Source organism: Ascaphus truei, unplaced genomic scaffold (assembly GCF_040206685.1).
Source record: "Ascaphus truei isolate aAscTru1 unplaced genomic scaffold, aAscTru1.hap1 HAP1_SCAFFOLD_451, whole genome shotgun sequence".
Taxonomy (NCBI): Eukaryota; Metazoa; Chordata; class Amphibia; order Anura; family Ascaphidae; genus Ascaphus; species Ascaphus truei.
In genome coordinates, this window is record NW_027456782.1 from 88,016 (window position 1) to 115,515 (window position 27,500).

General features: G+C 51.0%; 1 protein-coding gene across 1 annotated transcript in view; it reads right to left on the reverse strand.

The window, feature by feature from the left end:
- Positions 1–27,500, reverse strand: part of DCHS1 (dachsous cadherin-related 1) — a gene marked incomplete at its 3' end in the record, with an annotated part of 108,016 nt that overhangs the window by 73,593 nt on the left and 6,923 nt on the right. Inside the window, exon 2 of the mRNA XM_075584112.1 lies at positions 5,664–7,437. Within this exon, the coding sequence (XP_075440227.1) occupies positions 5,664–7,370 (1,707 nt within the window). The remainder of the gene's footprint in view (positions 1–5,663; positions 7,438–27,500) is intronic.

The following is a 27,500-nucleotide window of genomic DNA, read 5'->3' on the forward strand; positions in this document are numbered from 1 at the left end:
AGGTGCCTGCATAGAGAGAACTAGCAGAGTACCTCACCTCTTATCCACATCCCAAGTTCACACTCACTAAATACAGGTCCCTGCACAGAAAGTACTAGCAGAGTACATAACCTCTTATCCACACCCCAAGTTCACACTCACACTCACTAAATACAGGTCCCGGCACAGAGAGTACTAGCAGAGTACCTAACCTCTGTTCCACACCCTGAGTACATACTCACACTCACTAAATACAGGTCCCTGCACAGAGTACTAGCAGAGTACCTCACCTCTTATCCACGCCCCAGTACACACTCACACTCACTAAATACAGGTCCCTGCACAGAGAGTACTAGCAGAGAATCTCACCTCTGTTCCACACCCTGAGTACACACTCAACAAATACAGGTCCCTGCACAGAGAGTACTAGCAGAGTACCTAAACACTGTTCCACACCCTGAGTGCACACTCACTAAATACAGGTCCCTGCACAGAGAGAACTAGCAGAGTACCTCACCTCTTATCCCCACACCAAGTACACACTCCCACTCACTAAATACAGGTCCCTGCACAGAGAGTATGAGCAGAGTACTTCACCTCTTATCCACATCCTGAGTACACACTCACACTCACTAAATACAGGTCCCTGCACAGAGAGAACTAGCAGAGTACTCACCTCTGTTCCACACCCTGAGTTCACACTCACTAAATTTACAGGTCCCTGCACAGAGTACTAGAACAGTAGCTCACCTCTGTTCCACACCCAGAGTACACACTCACACTCACTAAATACAGATCCCTGCACAGAGAGTACTAGCAGAGTACCTCACCTCTTATCCACACCCCAAGTACACACTCACACTCACTAAATACAGGTGCCTGCATAGAGAGAACTAGCAGAGTACCTCACCTCTTATCCACATCCCAAGTTCACACTCACTAAATACAGGTCCCTGCACAGAAAGTACTAGCAGAGTACATAACCTCTTATCCACACCCCAAGTTCACACTCACACTCACTAAATACAGGTCCCGGCACAGAGAGTACTAGCAGAGTACCTAACCTCTGTTCCACACCCTGAGTACATACTCACACTCACTAAATACAGGTCCCTGCACAGAGTACTAGCAGAGTACCTCACCTCTTATCCACGCCCCAGTACACACTCACACTCACTAAATACAGGTCCCTGCACAGAGAGTACTAGCAGAGAATCTCACCTCTGTTCCACACCCTGAGTACACACTCAACAAATACAGGTCCCTGCACAGAGAGTACTAGCAGAGTACCTAAACACTGTTCCACACCCTGAGTGCACACTCACTAAATACAGGTCCCTGCACAGAGAGAACTAGCAGAGTACCTCACCTCTTATCCCCACACCAAGTACACACTCCCACTCACTAAATACAGGTCCCTGCACAGAGAGTATGAGCAGAGTACTTCACCTCTTATCCACATCCTGAGTACACACTCACACTCACTAAATACAGGTCCCTGCACAGAGAGAACTAGCAGAGTACTCACCTCTGTTCCACACCCTGAGTTCACACTCACTAAATTTACAGGTCCCTGCACAGAGTACTAGAACAGTAGCTCACCTCTGTTCCACACCCAGAGTACACACTCACACTCACTAAATACAGATCCCTGCACAGAGAGTACTAGCAGAGTACCTCACCTCTTATCCACACCCCAAGTTCACACTCACTAAATACAGGTCCCTGCACAGAAAGTACTAGCAAAGTACATAACCTCTTATCCACACCCCAAGTTCACACTCACCCTCACTAAATACAGGTCCCGGCACAGAGAGTACTAGCAGAGTACCTAACCTCTGTTCCACACCCTGAGTACATACTCACACTCACTAAATACAGGTCCCTGCACAGAGAGAACTAGCAGAGTACCTCACCTCTTATCCACACCCCAAGTACACACTCACACTCACTAAATACAGGTGCCTGCAGAGAGTACTAGCACAGTACCTCACCTCTGTTCCACACCCTGAGTACACACTCACACTCACTAAATACAGGTCCCTGCACAGAGAGTACTAGCAGAGTACCTCACCTCTTATCCACACCCCAAGTTCACACTCACTAAATACAGGTCCCTGCACAGAAAGTACTAGCAGAGTACTCACCTCTTATCCACACCCCAAGTTCACACTCACACTCACTAAATACAAGTCCCTGCACAGAGTATTAGCAGAGAATCTCACCTCTGTTCCAAACCCTGATTACACACTCACACTCACTAAATACAGGTCCCTGCACAGAGAGTACTAGCAGGGAATCTCACTTCTGTTCCACACTGTGAGTACACACTCACACAATACAGGTCCCTGCACAGAGAGTACGAGCAGAGTACTTCACCTCTTATCCACAATCTGAGTACACACTCACACTCACTAAATACAGGTCCCTACACAGAGAGAACTAGCAGAGTACTCACCTCTGTTCCACACCCTGAGTTCACACTCACTAAATGTACAGGTCCCTGCACAGATTACTAGCACAGTACCTCACCTCTGTTCCACACCCTGAGTACACACTCACACCCACTAAATACAGATCCCTGCACATAGAGTACTAGCAGATTACCTCACCTCTGTTCCACAATCTGAGTACACACTCACACTCACTAAATACAGGTCCCTGCACAGAGAGTACTAGCAGAGTACCTCTCCTCTTATCCACACCCCAAGTTCACACTCACACTCACTAAATACAGGTCCCTGCACAGAAAGTACTAGCAGAGTACATAACCTCTTATCCACACCCCAAGTTCACACTCACACTCACTAAATACAAGTCCCTGCACAGAGTATTAGCAGAGAATCTCACCTCTGTTCCAAACCCTGATTACACACTCACACTCACTAAATACAGGTCCCTGCACAGAGAGTACTAGCAGGGAATCTCACTTCTGTTCCACACTGTGAGTACACACTCACACAATACAGGTCCCTGCACAGAGAGTACGAGCAGAGTACTTCACCTCTTATCCACAATCTGAGTACACACTCACACTCACTAAATACAGGTCCCTGCACAGAGAGAACTAGCAGAGTACTCACCTCTGTTCCACACCCTGAGTTCACACTCACTAAATGTACAGGTCCCTGCACAGATTACTAGCACAGTACCTCACCTCTGTTCCACACCCTGAGTACACACTTACACCCACTAAATACAGATCCCTGCACAGAGAGTACTAGCAGAGTACCTCACCTCTGTTCCACACCCCAAGTATACATTCACACTCACTAAATACAGGTCCCTGCACAGAGAACTAGTAGAGAATCTCACCTCTGTTTCACACCCTGAGTACACACTCACACTCACTAAATACAGGTCCCCACACAGAGAGTACTAGCAGAGAATCTCACCTCTGTTCAAACCCTGAGTACACACTCACACTCACTAAATACAGGTCCCTGCACAGAGAGTACTAGCAGAGTACCTCACCTCTTATCCACACCCCAAGTTCACACTCACACTCACTAAATACAGGTCCTGGCACAGAGAGTACTAGCAGAGTACCTCACCTCTGTTCCACACCCCAAGTACACATTCACACTCACTAAATACAGGTCCCTGCACAGAGTACTAGCAGAGAATCTCACCTCTGTTTCACACCCTGAGTACACACTCACACTCACTAAATACAGGTCCCTGCACAGAGAGTACTAGCAGAGTACCTCACCTCTTATCCACACCCCAAGTACACACTCACACTCACTAAATACAGGTCCCTGCACAAAGAGTACTAGCAGAGAACATCGCCTCTGTTCCACACCCTGAGTACACACTCACACTCACTAAATACAGGTCCATGCACAGAGAGTACTGTCAGGGAATCTCACCTCTGTTCCACACCCTGAGTACACACTCACACTCACTAAATACTCACTGCACAGAGAGTACTAGCAGAGAGTCTCACGTCTTATCCACACCCCAAGTACACACTCACACTCACTAAATACAGGTCCCTGCACCGAGAGTACTAGCAGAGAATCTCACCTCTTATCCACAACCCAAGTACACACGCACACTCACTAAATACAGGTTCCTGCACAGAGAGTACTAGCAGAGTACCTCACCTCTGTTCCACACCCCAGTACACACTCACACTCACTAAATACAAGTCCCTGCAGAGAGTACTCACAGAGAATCTCACCCCAAGTACACACTCACTAAATACAGGTCCCTGCGCAGAGGACCTCACCGCTGTTCCACACCCCAATACACACACAAACTCACAAAATACAGGTCCCAGCACAGAGAGTACTAGCAGAGTACCTCACTTCTCTTCCACACCCCAAGTACACACTCACACTCACTAAATACAGGTCCCAGCACAGAGAGTACTAGCAGAGCACCTCACTTCTGTTCCACACCCTGAGTACTCACTCACACTCACTAAATACAGGACCCTGCACAGAGAGTCTCTCTATGCCTTTCCTCATGTCTCTCTGTCTCTCCTCGTGTCTCTCTGCCTGTCCTCGTGTCTCTCTGCCTCTCCTCGTGTCTCTCTGCCTGTCCTCGTGTGTCTCTGCCTCTCCTCGTGTCTCTCTGCCTCTCCTCGTGTCTCTCTGCCTCTCCTCGTGTCTCTCTGCCTCTCCTCGTGTCTCTCTGCCTCTCCTCGTGTCTCTCTGCCTCTCCTCGTGTCTCTCTGCCTCTCCTCGTGTCTCTCTGCCTCTCCTCGTGTCTCTCTGCCTCTCCTCGTGTCTCCCTGCCTCTCCTCGTGTCTCTCTGCCTCTCCTCGTGTCTCTCTGCCTCTCCTCGTGTCTCTCTGCCTCTCCTCGTGTCTCTCTGCCTCTCCTCGTGTCTCTCTGCCTCTCCTCGTGTCTCTCTGCCTCTCCTCGTGTCTCTCTGCCTCTCCTCGTGTCTCTCTGCCTCTCCTTGTGTCTCTGCCTCTCCTCGTGTCTCTGCCTCTCCTCGTGTCTCTCCTCATGTCTCTGTCTTTCCTTGTGTCTCTCTGCCTCTCCTTGTGTCTCTCTGCCTCTCCTTACAGTATGCCACTGTGTCTCTGCCTCTCCTCGTGTCTCTCCTCATCTCTCGGTCTTTCTGTCTCTCCTCGTGTCTCTCTGCCTCTCCTCGTGTCTCTCCTCGTGTCTCTGCCTCTCCTCATGCCTCTCTTCCTCTCTCTGCCTCTGTCTCTCTGCCTCTCTTCGTGTCTTTCGGTCTCTCTGCCTCTCCTCGTGTCTCTCTGCCTCTCCTCGTGTCTCTCTGCCTCTCCTCGTGTCTCTCTGCCTCTCCTCGTGTCTCTCTGCCTCTCCTCGTGTCTCTCTGCCTCTCCTCGTGTCTACCTGCCTCTCCTCGTGTCTCTCTGCCTCTCCTCGTGTCTCTCTGCCTCTCCTCGTGTCTCTCTGCCTCTCCTCGTGTCTCTCTGCCTCTCCTCGTGTCTCCCTGCCTCTCCTCATGTCTCTCTGCCTCTCCTCGTGTCTCTGCCTTTCCTTGTGTCTCTCTGCCTCTCCTCGTGCCTTTCGGTCTTTCTGTCTCTCCTCGTGTCTCTCTGCCTCTCCTCGTGTCTCTCCTCGTGTCTCTGCCTCACCTCATGCCTCTCTTCCTCTCTCTGCCTCTGTCTCTCTGTCTCTCTGTCCTTGCTCATCCATTGACTCTCCTCCTTGATCTCCTGTGCATGTGAGCATCCCTTTCCCCCCCTCGGTCCTCACCTGCAGGAAGCAGCTCCCCCGTGCCGTCCCTTCGCTCAGCGTGGCGTTATAGACTGGGTTGGAGAAGATGGGCTCATTATCATTTACGTCCAGCAGATGAACCGTCACCAAGGCCGTGGAGGACAGAGCCGGCTGCCCTCGGTCTGACGCCACCACCGTCAGCCTGGGCTGGGGGTCCCGCTCATAATCCAGTGGGGCTGCTGTGGTGACTACTCCAGTGTCTGGGTGGATGTGGAACCAGGGTGTTGGCAGGAGACTGTACCTTATCTCCCCGTTTGTTCCTTGGTCCTTGTCCCGGGCAGTTACTTGCAGCAGGAAGCTCCCAGGATGCACTGATTCAGGCACGGTGTGGCTGTACTCCTGCCGGTCAAACACTGGTGGGTTATCATTAATGTCAGTCACCTCCAACACGAAGGAGGACTCTGCCCGCAGTGGTGGGGTCCCAGTGTCTGTGGCCAGCACCCTGAGACGGTAGGAGTCTTGTACCTCGCGGTCCAGCAGCTTGTCCACACAGATGAGGTAGATGATGCTGTCTTTGGTGGTCAACGCAAACTTGCCCTCTCCCCCCTCCAGAGTCACGTCCACATCTGGATGTTCCCCGTAGTCAGGGTCTGACACAGAGATGCGGGCCACGTACTGCCCCGGTGCAGCCCCTTCAGATACACGCGGGGCACCATCCTCGCTCAGGAAGATGATCGTCATGCTTGGTTGGTTGTCGTTGGAGTCCCTCACCTGGATGGACACAAATGCTGTGCCCACCTCTGGTTGCCCCGCTCCATCCCGGGCCTGGACTACCAGCTCGTGGGCTTTACGTGTCTCGTAATCCAGTGGCTTGCTTAGTCGGATGAGCCCAGAGCGTGGGTGGATGGTGAAGAAGCCTTCAGGGTCGCTCTGCCGGCGATTGATCTCATATGTCACCTCACCGTTAGGGCCCTGGTCAGCATCAGTAGCATAGACCTGCAGGACGCTGGCCCCTGGCTGGAGGCTCTCTGAGATATGTGTCTGATAGCGGCTCTGGTTAAAGGCTGGGGCATGGTCATTAATGTCTAGGATGGACACGTGCAGTCTCATCTGGGAGCTGCGGCTGGGAGATCCGCCATCATAGGCTTCCAGGGTCAGTGTGTAGGAGGACTGGTTTTCGCGGTCCAGCTCCGAATTTACCACCAGCTCCAGGGAGAGGACCCCATTGGATGCTCTGCGAGTGTCTAGCTGGAACATCTCCATGGGATCTCTGCTGCGGATCAGGTACCCCTGTGTCCCCAGCACTCCACTGTCAGCGTCCACTGCTGGCTCCAGTGGGTAGCGTGTGCCCAGGGGTGTGTGCTCAGGGATGCCCAGCTCCATCTGCTCCCTGGGGAAGGTGGGGGAGTGGTCGTTGATGTCATCCACATGGATGTCCACCTCTACAGTCACCCCTTCCGGAGTGACTGCGATGAAGCTGTAAAGGTTGCGCTGCTCACGGTCCAGGACCCGCGCTGTCTTGATGATGCCTGTGTGCTCATCAATTTCCAGGTCGCTGCTTACCCCGCTGCCCTCCTGTGCGGAGATGAAGAACATGTGCCCGCCGGAGCCCGGCGGCAATCCAGCACTGATGTCACCGATGATGGTGCCGGCCGGCTGCTCCTCATCAATGTGTAACTCCAGGGTTCCCAGAAAGGAGGAGCAGGGAGAGGACATCAGGAGCAGGCACAGGCCTGGGAGCAGCATCGTTCTCACACACCAGGCTGGGAGGTGATGGGTCTGTGTGGGACCTCAGAGGTCAGACTGAGCCATCCTGCGGAGGAACAGAGTAGAGTTACTGACACTTACATGGGAGGCGGGCGAAGAAGAGGGGTGTGTATGGGGTACAATAATAAAGGGTTTGTAGGGGATATAAACTGGGGACACTTCTGTCTGTGTCACTGTGTCACCCTGCGGGGGGAGGGACAGGCTCATAGCTCCCTTCTGTCTGTGTCACCCTGCGGGGGGAGGGACAGGCTCATAGCTCCCTTCTGTGTCACTGTGTCACCCTGCGGGGGGAGGGACAGGCTCATAGCTCCCTTCTGTCTGTGTCACTGTGTCACCCTGCGGGGGGAGGGACAGACTCATAGCTCCCTTCTGTCTGTGTCACTGTGTCACCCTGCGGGGGGAGGGACAGTCTCATAGCTCCCTTCTGTCTGTGTCACTGTGTCACCCTGCGGGGGAAGGGACAGGCTCATAGCTCCCTTCTGTCTGTGTCACCCTGCGGGGGGAGGGACAGGCTCATAGCTCCCTTCTGTGTCACTGTCACCCTGCGGGGGGAGGGACAGTCTCATAGCTCCCTTCTGTCTGTGTCACCCTGCGGGGGGAGGGACAGACTCATAGCTCCCTTCTGTCTGTGTCACTGTGTCACCCTGCGGGGGGAGGGACAGGCTCATAGCTCCCTTCTGTCTGTGTCACTGTGTCACCCTGCGGGGGGAGGGACAGGCTCATAGCTCCCTTCTGTGTCACTGTGTCACCCTACGGGGGGAGGGACAGGCTCATAGCTCCCTTCTGTCTGTGTCACTGTGTCACCCTGCGGGGGAGGGACAGTCTCATAGCTCCCTTCTGTCTGTGTCACTGTGTCACCCTGCGGGGGGAGGGACAGGCTCATAGCTCCCTTCTGTGTCACTGTGTCACCCTGCGGGGGGAGGGACAGACTCATATTTAGCACCCTACTGTATACATAGACTGCTATTTCTGTACGGACCAGTAAATGATTAACCCCGTACCTGCCAAAGATGCACAGACTAATAATGAACCGCTTCCCTGCCAGAGACTGCAGAGCAATGATTAACCCCTTCCCTGCCAGATCCCTGTTGACCAATGAATAACCCCTTTCCTGCCAGAGACCCACAGAGCAATGATTAACCCCTTCCCTGTCAGAGACCCGCCGTGTAGTGATTAACCCCTTCCCTGCCAGATCCCTGTACAATACTAATGAATCACACATCGTCCTATTGAATTCCTCTAATTGGTTAATATAAATCTTTTATCTCTTGCCGCGTTGGAGGGTCACTTCCCCTATTCCCGGGGGTTCAGCGCAGGAACCCCCCCGGTGCTGGGACACGACCTGCCGCTCCCCGGCGAGGAAAGATTATACTTTATCCGTTCCGTGTTACGCGCGCCTGTGTCCTGGCCAAAGAGAAACGCGCACATTTCTACAAACAGATATATCGATCAATTACTAGCTGATATACCCCGCGTTGCCCAGGATTGAATTCTCCCGCTCCCCCTCTCACTCCGCTACCCCCCCTTCACAGCTGCGTTCCCCCCCTTCACAACTCCAGGCAGTGACTGGGTGGATGGGTGGGAGGCAGTGACTGGGTGGGAGGCAGTGACTGGGTGGGAGGCAGTGACTGGGTGGATGGGTGGGAGGGTGCGAGGCAGTGTCTGGGTGGATGGGTGGGAGGCAGTGACTGGGTGGGAGGCAGTGACTGGGTGGGAGGCAGTGACTGGGTGGATGGGTGGGAGGCAGTGACTTGGGTGGGAGGCAGTGACTGGGTGGATGGGTGGGAGGCAGTGACTGGGTGGGAGGCAGTGACTGGGTGGGAGGCAGTTACTGGGTGCATGGGTGGGAGGCAGTGACTGGGTGGGAGGCAGTGACTGGGTGGGAGGCAGTTACTGGGTGGGAGACAGTGACTGGGTGGGAGGCAATGACTGGGTGGGAGGCAGTGACTGGGTGGATGGGTGGGAGGCAGTGACTTAGGCAGTGACTGGGTGGGAGGCAGTGACTGGGTGGGTGGGAGGCAGTGTCTGGGTGGATGGGTGGGAGGCAGTGACTTTAGGCAGTGACTGGGTGGGTGGGTGTTGCAGTGACTGGGTGGGTGGGTGTGAGGCAGTGACTGGGTGGATGGGTGGGAGGCAGTGACTGGGTGGGAGGCAGTGACTGGGTGGGTGGGAGGCAGTGTCTGGGTGGATGGGTGGGAGGCAGTGACTTTAGGCAGTGACTGGGTGGGTGGGTGTTGCAGTGACTGGGTGGGTGGGTGTGAGGCAGTGACTGGGTGGGAGGCAGTGACTGGGTGGGTGGGAGGCAGTGTCTGGGTGGATGGGTGGGAGGCAGTGACTTTAGGCAGTGACTGGGTGGGTGGGTGTTGCAGTGACTGGGTGGGTGGGTGTGAGGCAGTGACTGGGTGGATGGGTGGGAGGCAGTGACTGGGTGGGAGGCAGTGACTGGGTGGGTGGGAGGCAGTGTCTGGGTGGGAGGCAGTGACTTAGGCAGTGTCTGGGTGGGTGAGAGGCAGTGACTTAGGCAGTGTCTGGGTGGATGGGTGGGAGGCAGTGACTGGGTGGGTGGGAGGCAGTGACTGGGTGGGAGGCAGTGAATTAGGCAGTGACTGGGTGGATGGGTGGGAGGCAGTGACTTGGGTGGAACTCAGTGTCTGGGTGGATGGGTGGGAGGCAGTGTCTTAGCAGTGTCTGGGGGGATGGGTGTGAGGCAGTGACTGGGTGGATGGGTGGGTGGGTGGGAGGCAGTGTCTGGGTGGATGGGTGGGAGGCAGTGACTGGGTGGATGGGTGGGTGGGAGGCAGTGTCTGGGTGGATGGGTGGGAGGCAGTGACTATAGGCAGTGACTTAGGCAGTGACTGGGTTGGCAGTGGATGGGTGGGAGGCAGTGACTTAGGCAGTGACTGGGTTGGCAGTGTCTGGGTGGATGGGTGGGAGGCAGTGACTGGGTGGATGGGTGGGTGGGAGGCAGTGACTTAGGCAGTGTCTGGGTGGATGGGTGGGAGGCAGTGACTATAGGCAGTGACTGGGAGGCAGTGACTGGGAGGCAGTGACTGGGTGGGTTAGTGACATCAGTGACTGGGTGGGTGGGAGGCAGTGACTTAGTGACTGGGTGGGTGGGTGTTAGGCAGTGACTGGGTGGGTGGGAGACAGTGACTGGGTGGGTGGGAGGCGGTGGGTGGGTGACAGTGCCTGGCGAGTGAGGGGCGAGAGTGCCGGTCTGTGACTGGAGGCGCGCGGGGGAAGCGGTGCTGGCGCTTCCCCTCCGTCCCACATTGGGAGCGGGGGGGATGCGGGGGGGAGCCTGGGAGGGGGACGTGGGAGGGTGGAGGGGGGGAGCATGGGGGGGGGACGCGGGAGGGTAGAGGTTATGAGTCGGCGGGGCGGCTGGAGGTGAGGTGCGGTGCGGCTCAGGATGCGGTGTGAGGAGACTGTGAGGGTGAGGGCATGTGTATTTGTGTTTCTGACGTCACCCCACCCCGCAGGCCAATCACAGCATGAACCGCTGCCAAGCACGTGAGCCGCCACAACCAATGAGCAACCTCACAAACCCACACACAACCAAACTTTCAGTTTTATATATATAGATATATCATTTGCTCATCGGATGTGTAATCTATCCGTATATGTGTATCTATCTTTATATCCGTGTATGTGTATCTATCTTTATATCCGTGTATGTGTATCTATCTTTATATCCGTGTACAGTATGTGTATCTATCTTTATATCCGTGTATGTGTATCTATCTTTATATCCGTGTACAGTATGTGTATCTATCTTTACATCCGTGTATGTGTATCTATCTTTATATCCGTGTACAGTATGTGTATCTATCTTTATATCCGTGTATGTGTATCTATCTTTATATCCGTTGTGCAGAAACCAGGGGATGGTAATAAATTCCATATATAGGGCTCCCAGGATACTGAACAGTTTCTATCCTGTTTAGGCTGAAAAGTGCAGCGTCAGAATGCATGCACTCCATCCCACAGTTTGGCCAGTGCTGGAACTGAGGGGTGAGGGATCCAGACCAGAGTTTGTCTGCTGCCTGATCTCTGTCACCTGTCCTGCTAGTTAGAAATCAGGTATTTAAGGCTGATTTCCTGGTTCCACTTCCCTCTCCCCAAGAGCCTGGAGGCAGGAAGGCTGCTGGAAGCAGAGAGGGGAAACGCCTCTCCCCAAACAGGTTAAATCATTCTGTTCCTTTTTTCTAAAACTGCAAAGTTCCTTATTTTTGTTGTTGGAAGTGGATAAGCCGCTCCAACCCCAGTCAGGGAAAACCTTAGTTAAGTTATTGCTCAGGCGAGCAGGGTTTTGTTTGTATTATTTTGTATTCCGTGTGGCAGTCTCAGTGCCTGGGACTGAATAAACCAGGCAGTAGCCTGTTTAAAGGAACAGTACGTGACGCCTCGTCATTTAACCTACCCTAAAAGACCGTGTTCTAACAGTCCCGGACAGATGGCGGAGTCCCGGAGTAAGCCGTTTGTCACATATGGTGGAGAATGCGGGCAGAACACTAAAAGGTCTGCGGGTTAAAGAACTTAAAAAAAAAAAAAGGTTTTTTTTTTCCAAACAAGATGGAAGACGTGGTGAGTGCGCTGGTACGCAATGTCGCTGCCCAGAAAGAGACGAATGAAACCCAGTAACAGGCGAATGCAGCCCTGCAAGAGGCTAATGCAAAGAAGCAACAGACGAATACAGCCCTGCAAAACGCAAATGCAGCCCTGCAAGAGACAAACCGCTTGCTGAGAGAGGAGCAACAACGGTTCGCCCAGAGCATACAGCAGGAACTCGAGATCCTGAGAGGGACTATCATTAAGACTCCACTGGCAGAGGCAGGCGCAGTCCCGAAAATGACCAGGGCAAGCCACTACCTTCAGAAGATGGGGCCCTCGGATGATGTTGAAGCCTATCTTCTCACTTTTGAATGCACGGCACAGAGAGAGGGTTGGCCAGAAGCTGAGTGGGCCAGTCTGATCGCACCCTTCTTAAGCGGCGAACCCCAGAAGGCTTACTTGATCTAGAGCCAGCCAAAGCTAACGTCTATACAAAATTGAAGTTAAAGATCCTCGCCCGCCTCGGCGTAACCATGGCCGTTCGCGCCCAAAGGTTCCACGCATGGTCCTTCACGGTGGATAAAGCCACCCGATCCCAGATGTATGACCTCATCCACCTCGCTCGGAAGTGGCTACAACCCGAGATCAACTCAGCAAGCCATATCGTGGAACGGTTGGTCATGGACCAGTTCTTGAGGAAACTTCCCTCTGCCCTACGCCGTTGGGTCAGTCAGAGTGACCCCCACAATGCAGACGAGCTTGTGGCCCTCGTAGAAAGGTACAATGCAGCAGAAGAGCACCTGCAACCCACAGTCATGGAGCATCCCCACTACCCAAGGTTCCAGGACACTTCCAGAGACGGTAAAAGGGTACCGGGGTTAAGGGGCGCTGAAGAGCGGCGACCACCTTCACACAGCACCAGCAACAGTGGCTCACAAACTAAGGGCAACAGCCAACATGGAGAGCCGAAAAAGGGCTCTAAGTGGGACACAGACTATGTACCTAAATGTGTTAATTGTTATGAGAGGGGCCACACAGCGAAAGTCTGCCCACTAAATACTGAACCAATGCAATGAAACAGCGTTGAACCTTATTCGTTGTGGTCTCAATGTATGGGCCCTAGCCCAGAGGACCCCTTGAATAACAATCTCTGGGCATTTGTAAAGGTAAATGGTAAGAGGGTTCGGGCACTACTTGACTCTGGGAGTATGGTTACACTAGTGTCCGAATACCTGTTGCCTATTGGGAAGAAACAGGTAAACAGGCCACATAGAGTGGCAATTTGTTGTATACATGGGGATAATCACAAATATTCCACTGTTGATGTTCTTATTGAAACAGAGTTTGGTTCTTTAGATTTCAAAGTGGGTATAGTACCCAAACTGGCACATGATGTGTTAATAGGGACTGACTGTCCCCATTTTCTAAAAATGTGGTCCCCCGCTCAGAATAGCGCCCAGAGTTCAATAGCGGACCATAAAGAAGTAACAGAAGAAACAAATCCTTTCCCTTTTTCAGAAATGGAGGTTGACGAGGGCCCAAATAAAAAGGGGAAAGAGGAAGAGTGCTGTAAAATTCCCTTTCCCATGGCCACCTTGGTAGGGAATACCCCAAATCAAGATGTTGAACAGGCGCTTACCATCCCAGAACAGGGTATGACCTTCGCTGACCTAGAGGTCAGTCCTGGGAGTTTTAAGAAGGCCCAGTGGGGTCTCGTGTCCAGCAATCCTGTGGGAAGCCCATAAGGCGACAATTCGAGGAAATTTTATCTCAATTGCCTCCCACAGGAAGAAAGCTAAAATCAGACTAATCAAAGAGCTCACAGACAACATTATCAAATTAGAGCAGCAGCACAAAACCAATCCCTCTCGGAAAATCTACAAACAGCTGACAACTGCTAGAAACGATTTGAGAGAGATTCAATTGGAAAATGTAGAAAATGCTCTCAAATGGACGGGTCAGAGGTACTATGACAAAGGGAATAAGGCCGATAGACTTCTTGCTAGCAAGTTAAGAGGAGTACAAAAAAGGTAACAAATAACGGCGATCAAGAATGGCTCTGGTGAGATACTATACAACGAGAAAAAAATAGCAGAAGAATTCACTAAATTCTACACTAAATTATATAATCTAAGGGCTCGTTCTGCTAACCCAAGCATCACTGACCTAACGCCTATTACAGATTATTTAGACGATTGTGCGCTTCCCTCCCTAACAGAGGAGGAAAATGCTAGGCTGAATGCTAAAATAACGATAGAAGAATTGACGGCAGCTGTAAAGGCATCAAAAACTTCCAAAACGACGGGCCCTGATGGTTTTACAAATGTCTACTATAAGAAATTCCTACCCGTACTGTCCACCCACTTATTGAACTTGTTCAACTCGTTTTTAGAAGGAGTCCTATCCCACCATCAATGTCGACTGCTAATCTTGCCATAATACACAAAGAAGGGAAGGACCCAACTCAATGCGGAAGCTATAGGCCAATCTCATTGTTGAACAATGATCTCAAATTGTATAGCAAGATACTGGCGAACAGACTCAATCCCATTCTACCTAGACTAATACATACAGACCAGGTCGGGTTTGTCTCGGGTCGTCAGGCCTCAGACAATACCCGTAAAATAATTAATATAGTCGACCATGTTCATATGACAGGATCAAAAGCAATGTTACTGAGCCTGGATGCAGACAAGGCATTTGACAGAATTGACTGGCTATTCTTAGACCAAACATTGATAAAATTCGGCTTCAGATACTCATTTTTACAGGGAGTCCGGGCGCTCTATCAGAATCCGTCTGCCACGGTGAGACTTCCAGGCGGAATCTCTGAGAGGTTCCATATCAAAAATGGAACACGGCAAGGTTGCCCCCTGTCCCCCCTCCTCTTTGCCCTCACGATCGAACCACTAGCGACCAAAATACGAAACAATCCGAACATACAGGGTATTACTATTGGAAAAATAAATTATAAAATTTCCCTATTCGCTGATGATATCATTCTAACTTTGATTAAACCCCAAACTTCCCTTCCTAACCTTCAAAAGGAACTGACGGATTTTGGAAAGATATCAGGATATAAAATTAACAGCGACAAATCAGAGGCTTTAAATCTTAGTCTCCCAGAACCCGAAGTACAGTAAAACTACTTAAATTAAATTTTAGCTATAGATGGTGCTCTTCATACATTAAATACCTGGGAGTTAATGTGTCAAGACATTATCAAGCTCTATATCGGGACAATTATCCAACGCTCTGGGAAAAGATCAAAAAAGATCTAGATCAGTGGGAAGGTTACCAGATTTCATGGATCGGGAGGATGATATCCGTCAAGATGAACATACTCCCAAGATTGTTATACTTTTTTCCAAACACTCCTGGTGCATATCCCTGGCACTGATCTGAAAAATATTCAAAATAGGCTGTTGCATTTTATCTGGCAGGGTAAGAGACCCAGAGTCGCGAGATCGGTCCTGCTGGCATCAAGATCCAGGGGGGGTATGGGCGTACCAGATATACACAAATATTACCTAGCCGCCCAACTAAAACAGGCAGTAATGTGGAATACAGACCCGGCCCTTTGTTGCTGGGTAAGAATAGAGTCATTATGCCAAAATGCCTTCTCTGTTAGCCTGCCTCTGGAGCCTGGACAGAGGAGACAGACAATCCCATAACCTAAATTAAAGGCCTCGCTACACACATGGGAAGTCTGGGCTAAATGTAAGAATAGATATGGCCTGTCCTCACCCAGTTCCCAGTTGACGCCCATCCTCAATAACCCAAAATTCCCCCCGGGATGTGGATCTAAGCTGTTCAACCAATTAAGAGCAAGGGGAATTGGTGCAATTGCCGATCTCTTAAGCCTTGGGAAGCTCCTGAGCTATCAAGATCTACGGGCCAAATACAACATTAGAGAATTGGACACGTTTAAATACCTCCAAATCAGGCATTTTATTCGGAAAACATGCCCACTTCCAGAATTCCCTTCTCTCACCAAATTTGAATATCTGTGCAAAACCGATACCCATCAAAAAGGTCTCATTTCGGAAATTTATGTTGAGCTAGAGAAATCAACGGCCCCGTCACAACACGACTACATGCTCAAATGGGCGGCAGACCTGAATATTACTGTAGAAAGAGAGAAATGGGAAGAAATCTGGCAGGCAGCCTCAGAAACTTCCCTGTGCACTACAATAAAGGAGAACATTTATAAAATCCTGTATTTCTGGTATCTTACCCCAGCACGTTTAAACAAGATCTACCCCCGGGCATCAGATCTATGTTGGAGAGGCTGTAGTCATAGAGGGGACATGGTCCACATCTGGTGGACATGTCCAGAAATTGTGAAGTACTGGACCAAGGTCCAAATTTTGATAAAAGAGGTCACCGACCTGGTATTACCTATCGAACCACTGACCTTCCTACTGGCTAGGCCAATGCCCGGAATTGACCGCCCAACTAGGAAATTAATCTCCTTTATTCTTACCGCGGCTAGATGTGAAATTGCGGCCTCCTGGAAGAAAACAACTACACCAGCTACAAGAACGATAAAAAGGAGAATCAGTAAGGTGATGCTCATGGAGAAGCTAACGGCTACCCTGAGACAAAACCTATTCAAATTTTACAAGGTATAGGAGCCATGGATACTTCTTACTAGAGAAAGGCAACCCGTCCCAGTCAGGTAGAGACTCACTCCCCCCAGAGAGGGACAAGAGACTCATGGAGCTAACATTCTCGCATCTACCTGGACCGAGACCCCGACAGCCAGGGTGGGGATCCACTTCCCCCCCCCTCCCCACCCCCCTACTGCCTTCCCTCTATGAAGGCATCCCCTCACTACAACAATTTAGGTTGTCACTTTGTTCCCCAAAAAAATGTAAAAATGTATTTGGATTAGGCACTGTTGTTTGTATTACGATTACTGTTGTATCAATGCCTAATAAAACCATTTGAAACAAAAAAAAAGAAGGCCCAGTGGGAAGACCCCACATTAGCGGAAGCAAGGGGGAATATACGGGACCTGAATAGTACTCCTGGCCAACCAGATAGGTCACTTGCCTACCCCTACTCCGAGGTAGAGAATGACTTAGTATATCGGGTTGATAAAAGGAAATCAGTTACAACTAAACTATTGTTGGTACCACGGACATTCCGTAATGTAGTATTACACCTCGCACATAGTCATCCATTGGGGGGACACCTAGGGGTGGAAAAGACAAAAGAAAAGGTTCTCCGAAGCTTCTATTGGCCTGGGGTTCTGGCAGAAATGACAAATTATTGCTCCTCATGCCCAGAATGTCAGATCACCGCCCCGTTCAAAGCGTATCGTAGCCCATTGGTACCCCTTCCCATAATAGATGTACCATTTGACTGGATTGCTATGGATCTAGTAGGACCCCTAATAAAGTCTGTTAGGGGACATCAGCATATATTGGTAATATTAGATTATGCCAAGAGAAAAGGAAAAAGGTGATGTAGAATAGCGCTAATGAAATATAAACAATATACCCTATTGTGGGGGTGAACTCTAGTGGCAAGCTAGGCAGCCTAGGAAAAATCTGATAGTACAATCAGAACAATAGCATAAAACAAAAAGAGATACCGGCGCCTAATATGTCCAATTAGGTGGAATCCTGGACATTCAGGATTCCACCTAATTGGACATATTAGGCGCCGGTATCTCTTTTTGTTTTATTAGATTATGCCACCCGATATCCGGAGGCAATTCCCCTACGTAGCACCTTTGCTAAAAACATAGCAAAAGAGTTAATAGTCCTGTTTACCCGGGTCAGAATTCCTAAAGAGATCTTAACTGACCAGGGAACACCGTTTATGTCCCAAGTAACAAAAGAGTTATGTAAACTCCTAAAAATGCTGTATCTCAGAACCTCAGTCTATCATCCACAAACAGATGGTTTAGTGGAACGATTCAATAAAACCTTAAAGAGCATGTTACGCCGGGCGGTCGATAAGGATGGGAAAAACTGGGATTGTTTGTTACCATACCTGTTATTTGCCATTAGGGAGGTTCCCCAATCATCCACAGGCTTCTCCCCGTTTGAACTATTGTATGGCCGACACCCAAGGGGCTTACTGGATATAGCCAAAGAGACTTGGGAACACGAGGTTACCCCATATAGAAGTGTAATAGAACATGTTGCCCAGATGCAGGACTGTATAGCTGCAGTCCTACCTATAGTGAGGAAACACATGGAAAAAGCTCAAGAAGCACAGAGGAATACGTATAATAAGGGTGCTAGGGTCAGAATTTTTTTTCCAGGCGATAGGGTGCTAGTTCTGGTTCCCACCGTAGAGAGTAAATTCCTTGCTAAGTGACATGGGCCATATGAGGTCTTGGAAAGAGTGGGAGAAGTAAATTACAAGGTGAGACAGCCAGGTAGGAGGAAACCTGAGCAAATTTACCATATAAACCTACTTAAGCCCTGGAAAGATAGAGAAGTCTTGTTAACCCTAGTACCCCCAGGTCCGTCAGAGAATCAAGAAACTGACCCAGAGGTTAGCATAGCTGAAACCCTGTCCGTTCATCAGAAACGAGAGGTCCAGAATTTAGTGAGAAGAAACAAAGAAGTCTTCTCTACACAGCCAGGTAGAACTAGCGTAATTGAACATGACCTAGTCTCTGAACCGGGGGTCCGAGTTAACCTTAAACCGTACCGAATCCCAGAGGCCAAAAGAGAGGCTATAAGTTTAGAGGTTAAAAAAATGCTAAAACTAGGCGTAATTGAGGAATCCCAAAGTGGGTGGAACAGCCCTATAGTTTTAGTCCCAAAGCCAGACGGTACAACAAGGTTTTACAATGACTACCGTAAACTAAACGCTGTGTCAAAATTTGATACTTATCCTATGCCCAGGATTGATGAACTGGTAGAGAGACTGGGCAAAGCCCGATATCTCACGACCCTAGACCTAACAAAAGGGTACTGGCAGGTTCCCCTCACAGAAAGTGCAAAAGAAAGAAGACAGCCTTCTCAACCCCAGACGGCCTCTTTCAGTATAAGGTGCTGCCTTTTGGCTTACATGGAGCTCCCGCCACATTCCAAAGAATGATGGATAAAATGTTAAAACCACATGCTCGGTATGCTGCCACCTACCTGGATGATGTGGTAATCCATAGTGAAGATTGGCAATCCCACCTTCCAAAGGTCCAAGCTGTGCTTGACGCAGTTCGGTCTGCTGGACTAACAGCTAACCCCGCTAAATGCACTATTGATCTGGAGGCAGCCAAGTATCTGGGGTATTCTATTGGTAGAGGTTTACTCAAACCCCAAACACTCAAATTAGAGGCGATACAAAATTGGCCAAGGCCAGTTACAAAAATACAAGTAAGGACCTTTTTGGGATTAATTGGCTACTATAGAAGGTTTATTCCCAATTTTGCAACTAAGGCAACCCCACTAACGGACCTCACAAAAGCAAGAGGACCGCTAATGGTAAAGTGGTCCCCCGAAACCGAACAGGCCTTTAGAAGCCTGAAAGAAGCTCTCTGTGCCCAACCAGTGTTGGTCACACCTGACTTCTCTAAAGAGCTTTTAGTCCAAACCGACGCATCTGAGGTAGGGCTGGGCGCGGTACTCTCCCAGGAGTCTCAAGGGGAGGAGCACCCCATCCTTTATTTAAGTAGGAAACTAAATCCCCAGGAGAAAAATTACTCCATAGTCGAGAAAGAGTGTCTCGCAATAAAGTGGGCTGTAGAGACGCTCAAATACTATCTGTTGGGGAGAAAATTCCGGTTGGTCACAGATCATGCACCCCTCACCTGGATGTGTCAAAACAGAGAAAAGAATGCTAGAGTGACCAGGTGGTTCCTAAGCCTACAACCCTTTAAATTTTCTGTGGAACACAGGTCAGGGCACAAACATGGCAATGCTGACGGGTTGTCAAGGATGCACTCCCTAATATCCATGGTCGCTCATCCCTCGAGGTCTGAGCTGGGGGGGAGGATATGTGACAGAAACCAGGGGATGGTAATAAATTCCATATATAGGGCTCCCAGGATACTGAACAGTTTCTATCCTGTTTAGGCTGAAAAGTGCAGCCTCAGAATGCATGCACTCCATCCCACAGTTTGGCAAGTGCTGGAACTGAGGGATGAGGGATCCAGACCAGAGTTTGTCTGCTGCCTGATTTCTGTCACCTGTCCTGCTAGTTAGAAATCAGGTATTTAAGGCTGATTTCCTGGTTCCTCTTCCCTCTCCCCAAGAGCCTGGAGGCAGGAAGGCTGCTGGAAGCAGAGAGGGGAAACGCCTCTCCCCAAACAGGTTAAACCATTCTACTCCTTTTTTCTAAAACTGCAAAGTTCCTTATTTTTGTTGTTGGAAGTGGATAAGCCGCTCCAACCCCAGTCAGGGAAAACCTTAGTTAAGTTATTGCTCAGGTGAGCAGGTTTTTGTTTTGCTTGTGTTTCTTTTTTATGCACTGTCCCGTACAGTGTGTCGGTATGCTGCGGTCTCCCTCACAGGACACTTTGTATACTGTCCCGTACAGTGTGTCGGTAACCTGCGGTCTCCCTCACAGGACACTTTGTATACTGTCCCGTACAGTGTGTCGGTATGCTGCGGTCACCCTCACAGGACACTTTGTATACTGTCCCGTACAGTGTGTCGGTATCCTGCGGTCTCCCTCACAGGACACTTTGTATACTGTCCCGTACAGTGTGTCGGTATGCTGCGGTCTCCCTCACAGGACACTTTGTATACTGTCCCGTACAGTGTGTCGGTATGCTGCGGTCTCCCTCATAGGACACTTTGTATACTGTCCCGTACAGTGTGTCGGTATGCTGCGGTCTCCCTCACAGGACACTTTGTATACTGTCCCGTACAGTGTGTCGGTATGCTGCGGTCTCCCTCACAGGACACTTTGTATACTGTCCCGTACAGTGTGTCGGTATGCTGCGGTCTCCCTCACAGGACACTTTGTATACTGTCCCGTACAGTGTGTCGGTATCCTGCGGTCTCCCTCACAGGACACTTTGTATACTGTCCCGTACAGTGTGTCGGTATGCTGCGGTCTCCCTCACAGGACACTTTGTATACTGTCCCGTACAGTGTGTCGGTATGCTGCGGTTTCCCTCATAGGACACTTTGTATACTGTCCCGTACAGTGTGTCGGTATGCTGCGGTCTCCCTCACAGGACACTTTGTATACTGTCCCATACAGTGTGTCGGTATCCTGCGGTCTCCCTCACAGGACACTTTGTATACTGTCCCGTACAGTGTGTCGGTATGCTGCGGTCTCCCTCACAGGACACTTTGTATACTGTCCCATACAGTGTGTCGGTATGCTGCGGTCTCCCTCACAGGACACTTTGTATACTGTCCCGTACAGTGTGTCGGTATGCTGCGGTCTCCCTCACACACGCGTTTTGGTATTCCACGCTACTGTTCTATTAACCGTTACAGGTTAATTTGTACCTATCTAGCTGCTGCCATTTCGTGGACTTGTTGTCAACCAGCACTTCCTCGGTTCTACTATTTCTCCGTTGTTCAAGACCACAGGACCACACAGATCCATTTCTATATTAGGTGGTTATAGTATCACCCACCGGTCCCCTAGAAGATCCCCGTTACTGTGAACCATTGGTACACCCAGATCAGCTTTTTGCATTTTGTCCTTGGTACGTTCTCCACACCCCTCCCCCCGTATCTTGTATTTCACACTTCTTTGATAGTTGGTTGTATAGCGTCACACACCGAGGCACAGAGCTTTATACCATAACACTGTATCCAGGATTCACTCCTTATCCGGGGTTATTACAGTACTATTGGTTCCCTAATGCGCCACTGCATTGTTTATTTTAAAGCCCTTTATATTATCAGTTGTATCTAATAAATTATATTTTTACAATTGACACATATCATCCAAGTTCAGTGAGAGTGTGCTACACAATTGGGGTTCTTTCTCCTTTACAGTTGTTATATTATTCTGGTGATAGTTGACTGTGCAAAAAGGTACCCTGAGGCATTTCCCCTGAGAACAGCAACTGCTAAGCAGGACGTCTTGAAATTACTAGAGGTCAAGTCTGTTCGGACGTTGGTCTACCATCCACAGACTGACGGATTGGTGGAAAGGTTTAATCGAACTCTAAAGAGTATGTTAAGGAAGTTTGTAGATACTTCGAAGAGAGCCTGGGATGAACTTCTCCCCTTTCTGCTGTTTGCAGTGCGGGAAGTTCCCCAGGCCTCCACGGGATTCTCTCCATTTGAATTGCTCTATGGCCACCAGCCCCGGGGTATCCTAGACCTCCTAAAGGAATTATGGGAGCAACAGCGGCCCCCTTCTAAGAGTGCCCTTCAATATGTTTTAGACCTTAGGAACCGCCTAGACATGGTCGGCCATTTTGCAAGAGAGAATCTGAGATCAGCCCAAGACAGTCAGGAGAGACATTATTACCAAAATGCTTGCATGAGGGTGTTTCAACCGGGGGACCAGGTGATGTTACTATTACCTAGTTGTGAGAGCAAACTCCTAGCAAAATGGCAGGGGCCATTTGAAGTACTCCGCCACATGGGTGACATGGACTATGAAATCTCTCAACCAGGGCCCAGGAAGGGTAAACATATCTACCATTTAAACTTACTGACACCTTGGAAGGTGCAGAGTTCTCTGTTCATCCACTCGGTGGAAGAGGAAATGGATCTGGGTCCTTAGTCCCCACAGAGGAACACCTGTGGGGACAATCAAATCCCTGTGGAAACCCAGTTAACCTCTAAACAGAAAAGGGACTTGTTAGAGATATTTAACCAATTCAGGGATGTTTCTTCTGAGCTACCAGGACAGACAAATTTAGTTTTGCATGTGATAGAAACAGCACCTCGTGTAAAAGTACATTCTCGTCCTTAGATATTGCCTGAAAGCCGTAAGGCTCTGGTAGAGGAGGTACAAGAAATATGAAACTTGGCGTGATCGAGGAATCATGCAGTGAATGGTGTAGTCCAGTAGTCCTGGTCCCTAAACCAGGTGAGAAGGTAAGGTTTTGTGTGGACCTCCGAAAGGCAAATACAGTATCCAGGTTTGATGTGTACCCGATGCCAAGTAAATGCGCTGAGGGTCTTTCATCTCCACACTTCAAAGGGCCCCCTGCGAAGTGAATGCTGCAATGCCTAGAAAAGTGCCGGAGTTGAAAAGTCTCAGGGAGCCAAGGTGTTAGAGTGGCCAGGATCTCCCCAAGTACCAGATCCTGGTACACAGTATGGGGCAGTCACACTTGGTAGCCAAATCCCAGACTTACTGTCGCCAGGTAAGAAGTTGGACCCAGTATACTAAGTAGCTTAGCTGTCAAGTTGACACATGCTCTGTGCAAACCCGGAGGCCACTTCTGCCCATGCTATGAACTACTGGCAAGTCTGAGATAGGGGAAAAAAGTGTTCCCATGGAAGGGATTGGGTGTGTATGTTAGGTATGGGACCCGTAACCCTATAAAGATGCCTGCAGCCCAGTCCCAGTTAGATTCACCTGATGTAACAACGATTTGACCAAGTTCCAGCGTCAGCGGTTCCGGAGTGTGAGGGGTTAATAATATCGTAACCATGGATCATCCCCCACTTCTGGAATTCGTTAGATCTAAGTGTTCCCGAACGAACCCTGTAAGGACTGAACAAACTTTTTCCTGTTGGGGAGATACTGCTGCGGCCAAGTTTATTCGAGCATTTGCCCGTTCTTGGCCGCAGCAGTAGCCTGGCGCGCGCCCGAGGGTGACGGGCGCGCGCCGAAGCAGCGGAAGAGCGCCCTCCGATCGGGGCGCTCTCCCTACCGCTGCCGGGTCCGCCGGGTCCCCCGGAACCCCCTGCCGCCGTCCCGCGATCGCGGGACACCAGGGCTCCATCGGGGAGCCCTGGACGCGCGTGCAGGGGGCGCAGGCTCCCGAAGACGCGTGACCGCGCGTCTATGACGCGCGGCACGCCGAGGGGCGGCCACTAGCAAGCCGGGAAATCTCCCGGCTTGCGGTACCGGCCACACTTTAATAAAGTGTGTCGGTAGTGTAGAGGGCTGGCAAGTTGCGCCCCATAGCCAGGAACTGCTACACGGATCATTGTGCGCAGCCACTTGCATGCGTGCTGGGGTGCCCAGAGACTTTGTTTCATTCCAAGGACATTTGATTTAGTTTCCCCCCATCCCAGTAAGTGTTTTTTGAGTGTATATTGTGAAGTATTGTGTGTTTGTCTTAAAAGGAAATAAATTACAATTTATTTTACTCATCTTGTGTGCTCAGTGCAGAATCACAGTATTAATGTGTAGATAAGACCTGGTCTCCCGTGACAGTGACCCTAGAGTGTTAACTGTTTTGGGTCACACAGATTTACCCTCTCCCAATCATGTGATACAGGATGACTTGCAGAAAGCATGGGATATATATATATATATATATATATATATATATATATATATATATATATATATATATCTATGCAGGCGGGGGTGTGGATATATATATATATATATATGCAGGCGGGGGTGTGGATATATATATATACGCAGGCGGGGGTGGATATATATATATATATATAGCCACGCCCCCCCCTTGTCACCTTTATTGTTTTCAGACAGGGAACGTGCCCTTTACCCCTTTACAGATAGAGCCCATACTAATGGTCAGAGAGTGTTCTCTGACCAGAAGAGGACCGGCAAGTACTCGGAGTACAAACTCTGGACAATAGTTGGACCGTGCCCACCTGAGAGACGCTGGTGAAGCCCCAATCCAATAGGTATGGCCGAGGTAGGTGGTGCACAGAGTGAGGAGATACTGATCCCTGGAGATAGTGTCCCCCCCCACCGACAGCTCCTCTGTAACCTCCTGATGTTCTAACTATAGAGGAAGAATGCCGGACACAGTAACAGGGCGCTGACCCCCGAGAATAGTGTCCCCCAGACAGATATGGGGGGGCACAGAGGGAGAGACAGATATGGGGGGCACAGAGGGAGAGACAGATATGGGGGGCACAGAGGGAGAGACAGAAATGGGGGGCACAGAGGGAGAGACAGACATTGGGGGGCACAGAGGGAGAGACAGAAATGGGGGGCACAGAGGGAGAGACAGACATTGGGGGGCACAGAGGGAGAAACAGACATTGGGGTGCACAGAGGGAGAGACAGATATGGGGGGCACAGAGGGAGAGACAGATATGGGGGGCACAGAGGGAGAGACAGACATTGGGGGGCACAGAGGGAGAGACAGATATGGGGGGCACAGAGAGAGAGATAGATATGGGGGGCACAGAGTGAGAGACAGATATGGGGGGGCACAGAGTGAGAGACAGATATGGGGGGGCACAGAGTGAGAGACAGAAATGGGGGGCACAGAGTGAGAGATAGATATGGGGGGGGGCACAGAAGGAGACAGATATGGGGGGCACAGAGGGAGAGACAGATATGGGGGGCACAGAGTGAGAGACAGATATGGGGGGGGCACAGAAGGAGACAGATATGGGGGGCACAGAGGGAGAGACAGATATGGGGGCACAGGGGGAGAGACAGATATGGGGGGGGAACAGAGGGAGACAGATATGGGGGCACGGGGGGAGAGACAGATATGGGGGGGACACAGAGGGAGACACAGATATGGGGGGCACAGAGGGAGAGACAGATATAAGGGGCACAGAGAGACAGACATTGGGGGGCACAAAGGGAGAGATAGATATGGGGGGCACATGGGGAGATACAGATATGGGGGGCACAGAGACAGACTTGGGGGGGCACAAAGGGAGATACAGATATGGGGGGGCACAGGGGGAGATACAAATATGGGGGGGGCACAGAGGGAGAGACAGACATTGGGGGGCACAGAGGGAGAGACAGACATTGGGGGGCACAGAGGGAGAGACAGATATGGAGGGCACAGAGGGAGAGACAGACATTGGGGGGCACAGAGGGAGAGATTGATATGGGGGGGCACAGAGGGAGAGACAGATATGGGGGCACAGAGAGAGAGACAGAATGTGAGGGGTGTGACAGTGAGTGTGAGGTGCGTGACAGTGAGTGCGAGGGGTGTGACAGTGAGTGCAAGGGGTGGGACAGTGAGTGCGAGGGATGTGACAGTGAGTGCGAGGGATGTGACAGTGAGTACGAGGGACGTGACAGTGAGAGTGTGAGGGACGTGACAGTGAGAGTGCAAGGGGCGTGACAGTGAGAGTGCGAGGGGCGTGACAGTGAGAGTGCGAGGGATGTGACAGTGAGTGCAAGGGGTGGGACAGTGAGTGCGAGGGGTGTGACAGTGAGTCCGAGGGGCATGACAGTGAGTGTGAGGGGTGGGACAGTGAGTGTGAGGGGTGTGAGGGGTGTGACAGAGAGTGAAAGGAGTGTGACAGTGAGTGAAAGGGGTGTGACAGTGAGTGAAAGGGATGTGATAGTGAGTGAAAGGGGTGTGAGGTGTGTGACAGTGAGTGTTAGGGGTGGGACAGTGAGTGAGAGGAGTGTGACAGTGAGTGTGAGGGGTGTGACAGTGAGTGAAAGGGGTGTGACAGAGAGGGTGAGGGGTGTGACAGTGAGTGCGAGGGGTGTGACAGTCAGTACGAGGGGTGTGACAGTGAGTGCGAGCAGCGTGACAGTGAGTGCGAGGGGTGTGACAGTGAGTGCGAGGAGCGTGACTGTGAGTGCGAGTGGTGTGAGAGAGAATGCGAGTGGTGTGACAGTGAGTGTGAGGGGTGGGACAGTGAATGTGAGGGGTGTGACAGTGAGTGCAAGGTGTGTGACAGTGAGTGCGAGGTGTTTGACAGAGCGTGCGAGGGGTTTGACAGAAAGTGCTAGGGGTGTGACAATGAGTGTGAGGGGTGTGAGAGTGAGTGTGAGGGGTGTGACAGAGTGCGACGGTTGTGACAGAGAGTGTGAGGGGTGATACAGAGTGCGAGGGGTGTGACAGTGAGTGAGAGTGGTGTGAGAGAGAATGCGAGTGGTGTGACAGTGAGGGTGAGGGGTGTGACAGTGAGGGTGAGGGGTGTGACAGTGATGGCGAGGGGTGTGACAGTGAGGGCAAGGGGTGTGACAGTGAGGGCGAGAGGTGTGACAGTGAGTGCGAGGAGCATGACAGTGAGTGCGAGGGGTGTGACAGTGAGTGCGAGGAGTGTGACAGTGAGTGCGAGGGGTTGGACAGTGAGTGCGAGGGGTGTGACAGTGAGTGTGAGGGGTGTGAGTGTGAGGGGTGTGACAGTGATTGTGAGGGTTGTGACAGTGAGTGCAAGGTGTGTGACAGTGAGTGCGAGGTGTTTGACAGAGCGTGCGAGGGGTTTGACAGAGAGTGCTAGGGGTGTGACAATGAGTGTGAGGGGCGTGAGAGTGCTGGCGAGGGGTGTGACAGTGGGGGCGAGGGGTGTGACAGTGAGGGCGAGGTGTTTGACAGAGCGTGCGAGGGGTTTGACAGAGAGTGCTAGGGGTGTGACAATGAGTGTGAGGGGTGTGACAGTGCTGGCGAGGGGTGTGACAGTGGGGGCGAGGGGTGTGACAGTGAGGGCGAGAGGTGTGACAGTGAAGGCGAAGGGTGTGACAGTGAGGGCGAGGGGTGTGACAGAGTGCGAGGGGTATGACAGTGCGTTCGTGGGGCGTGAC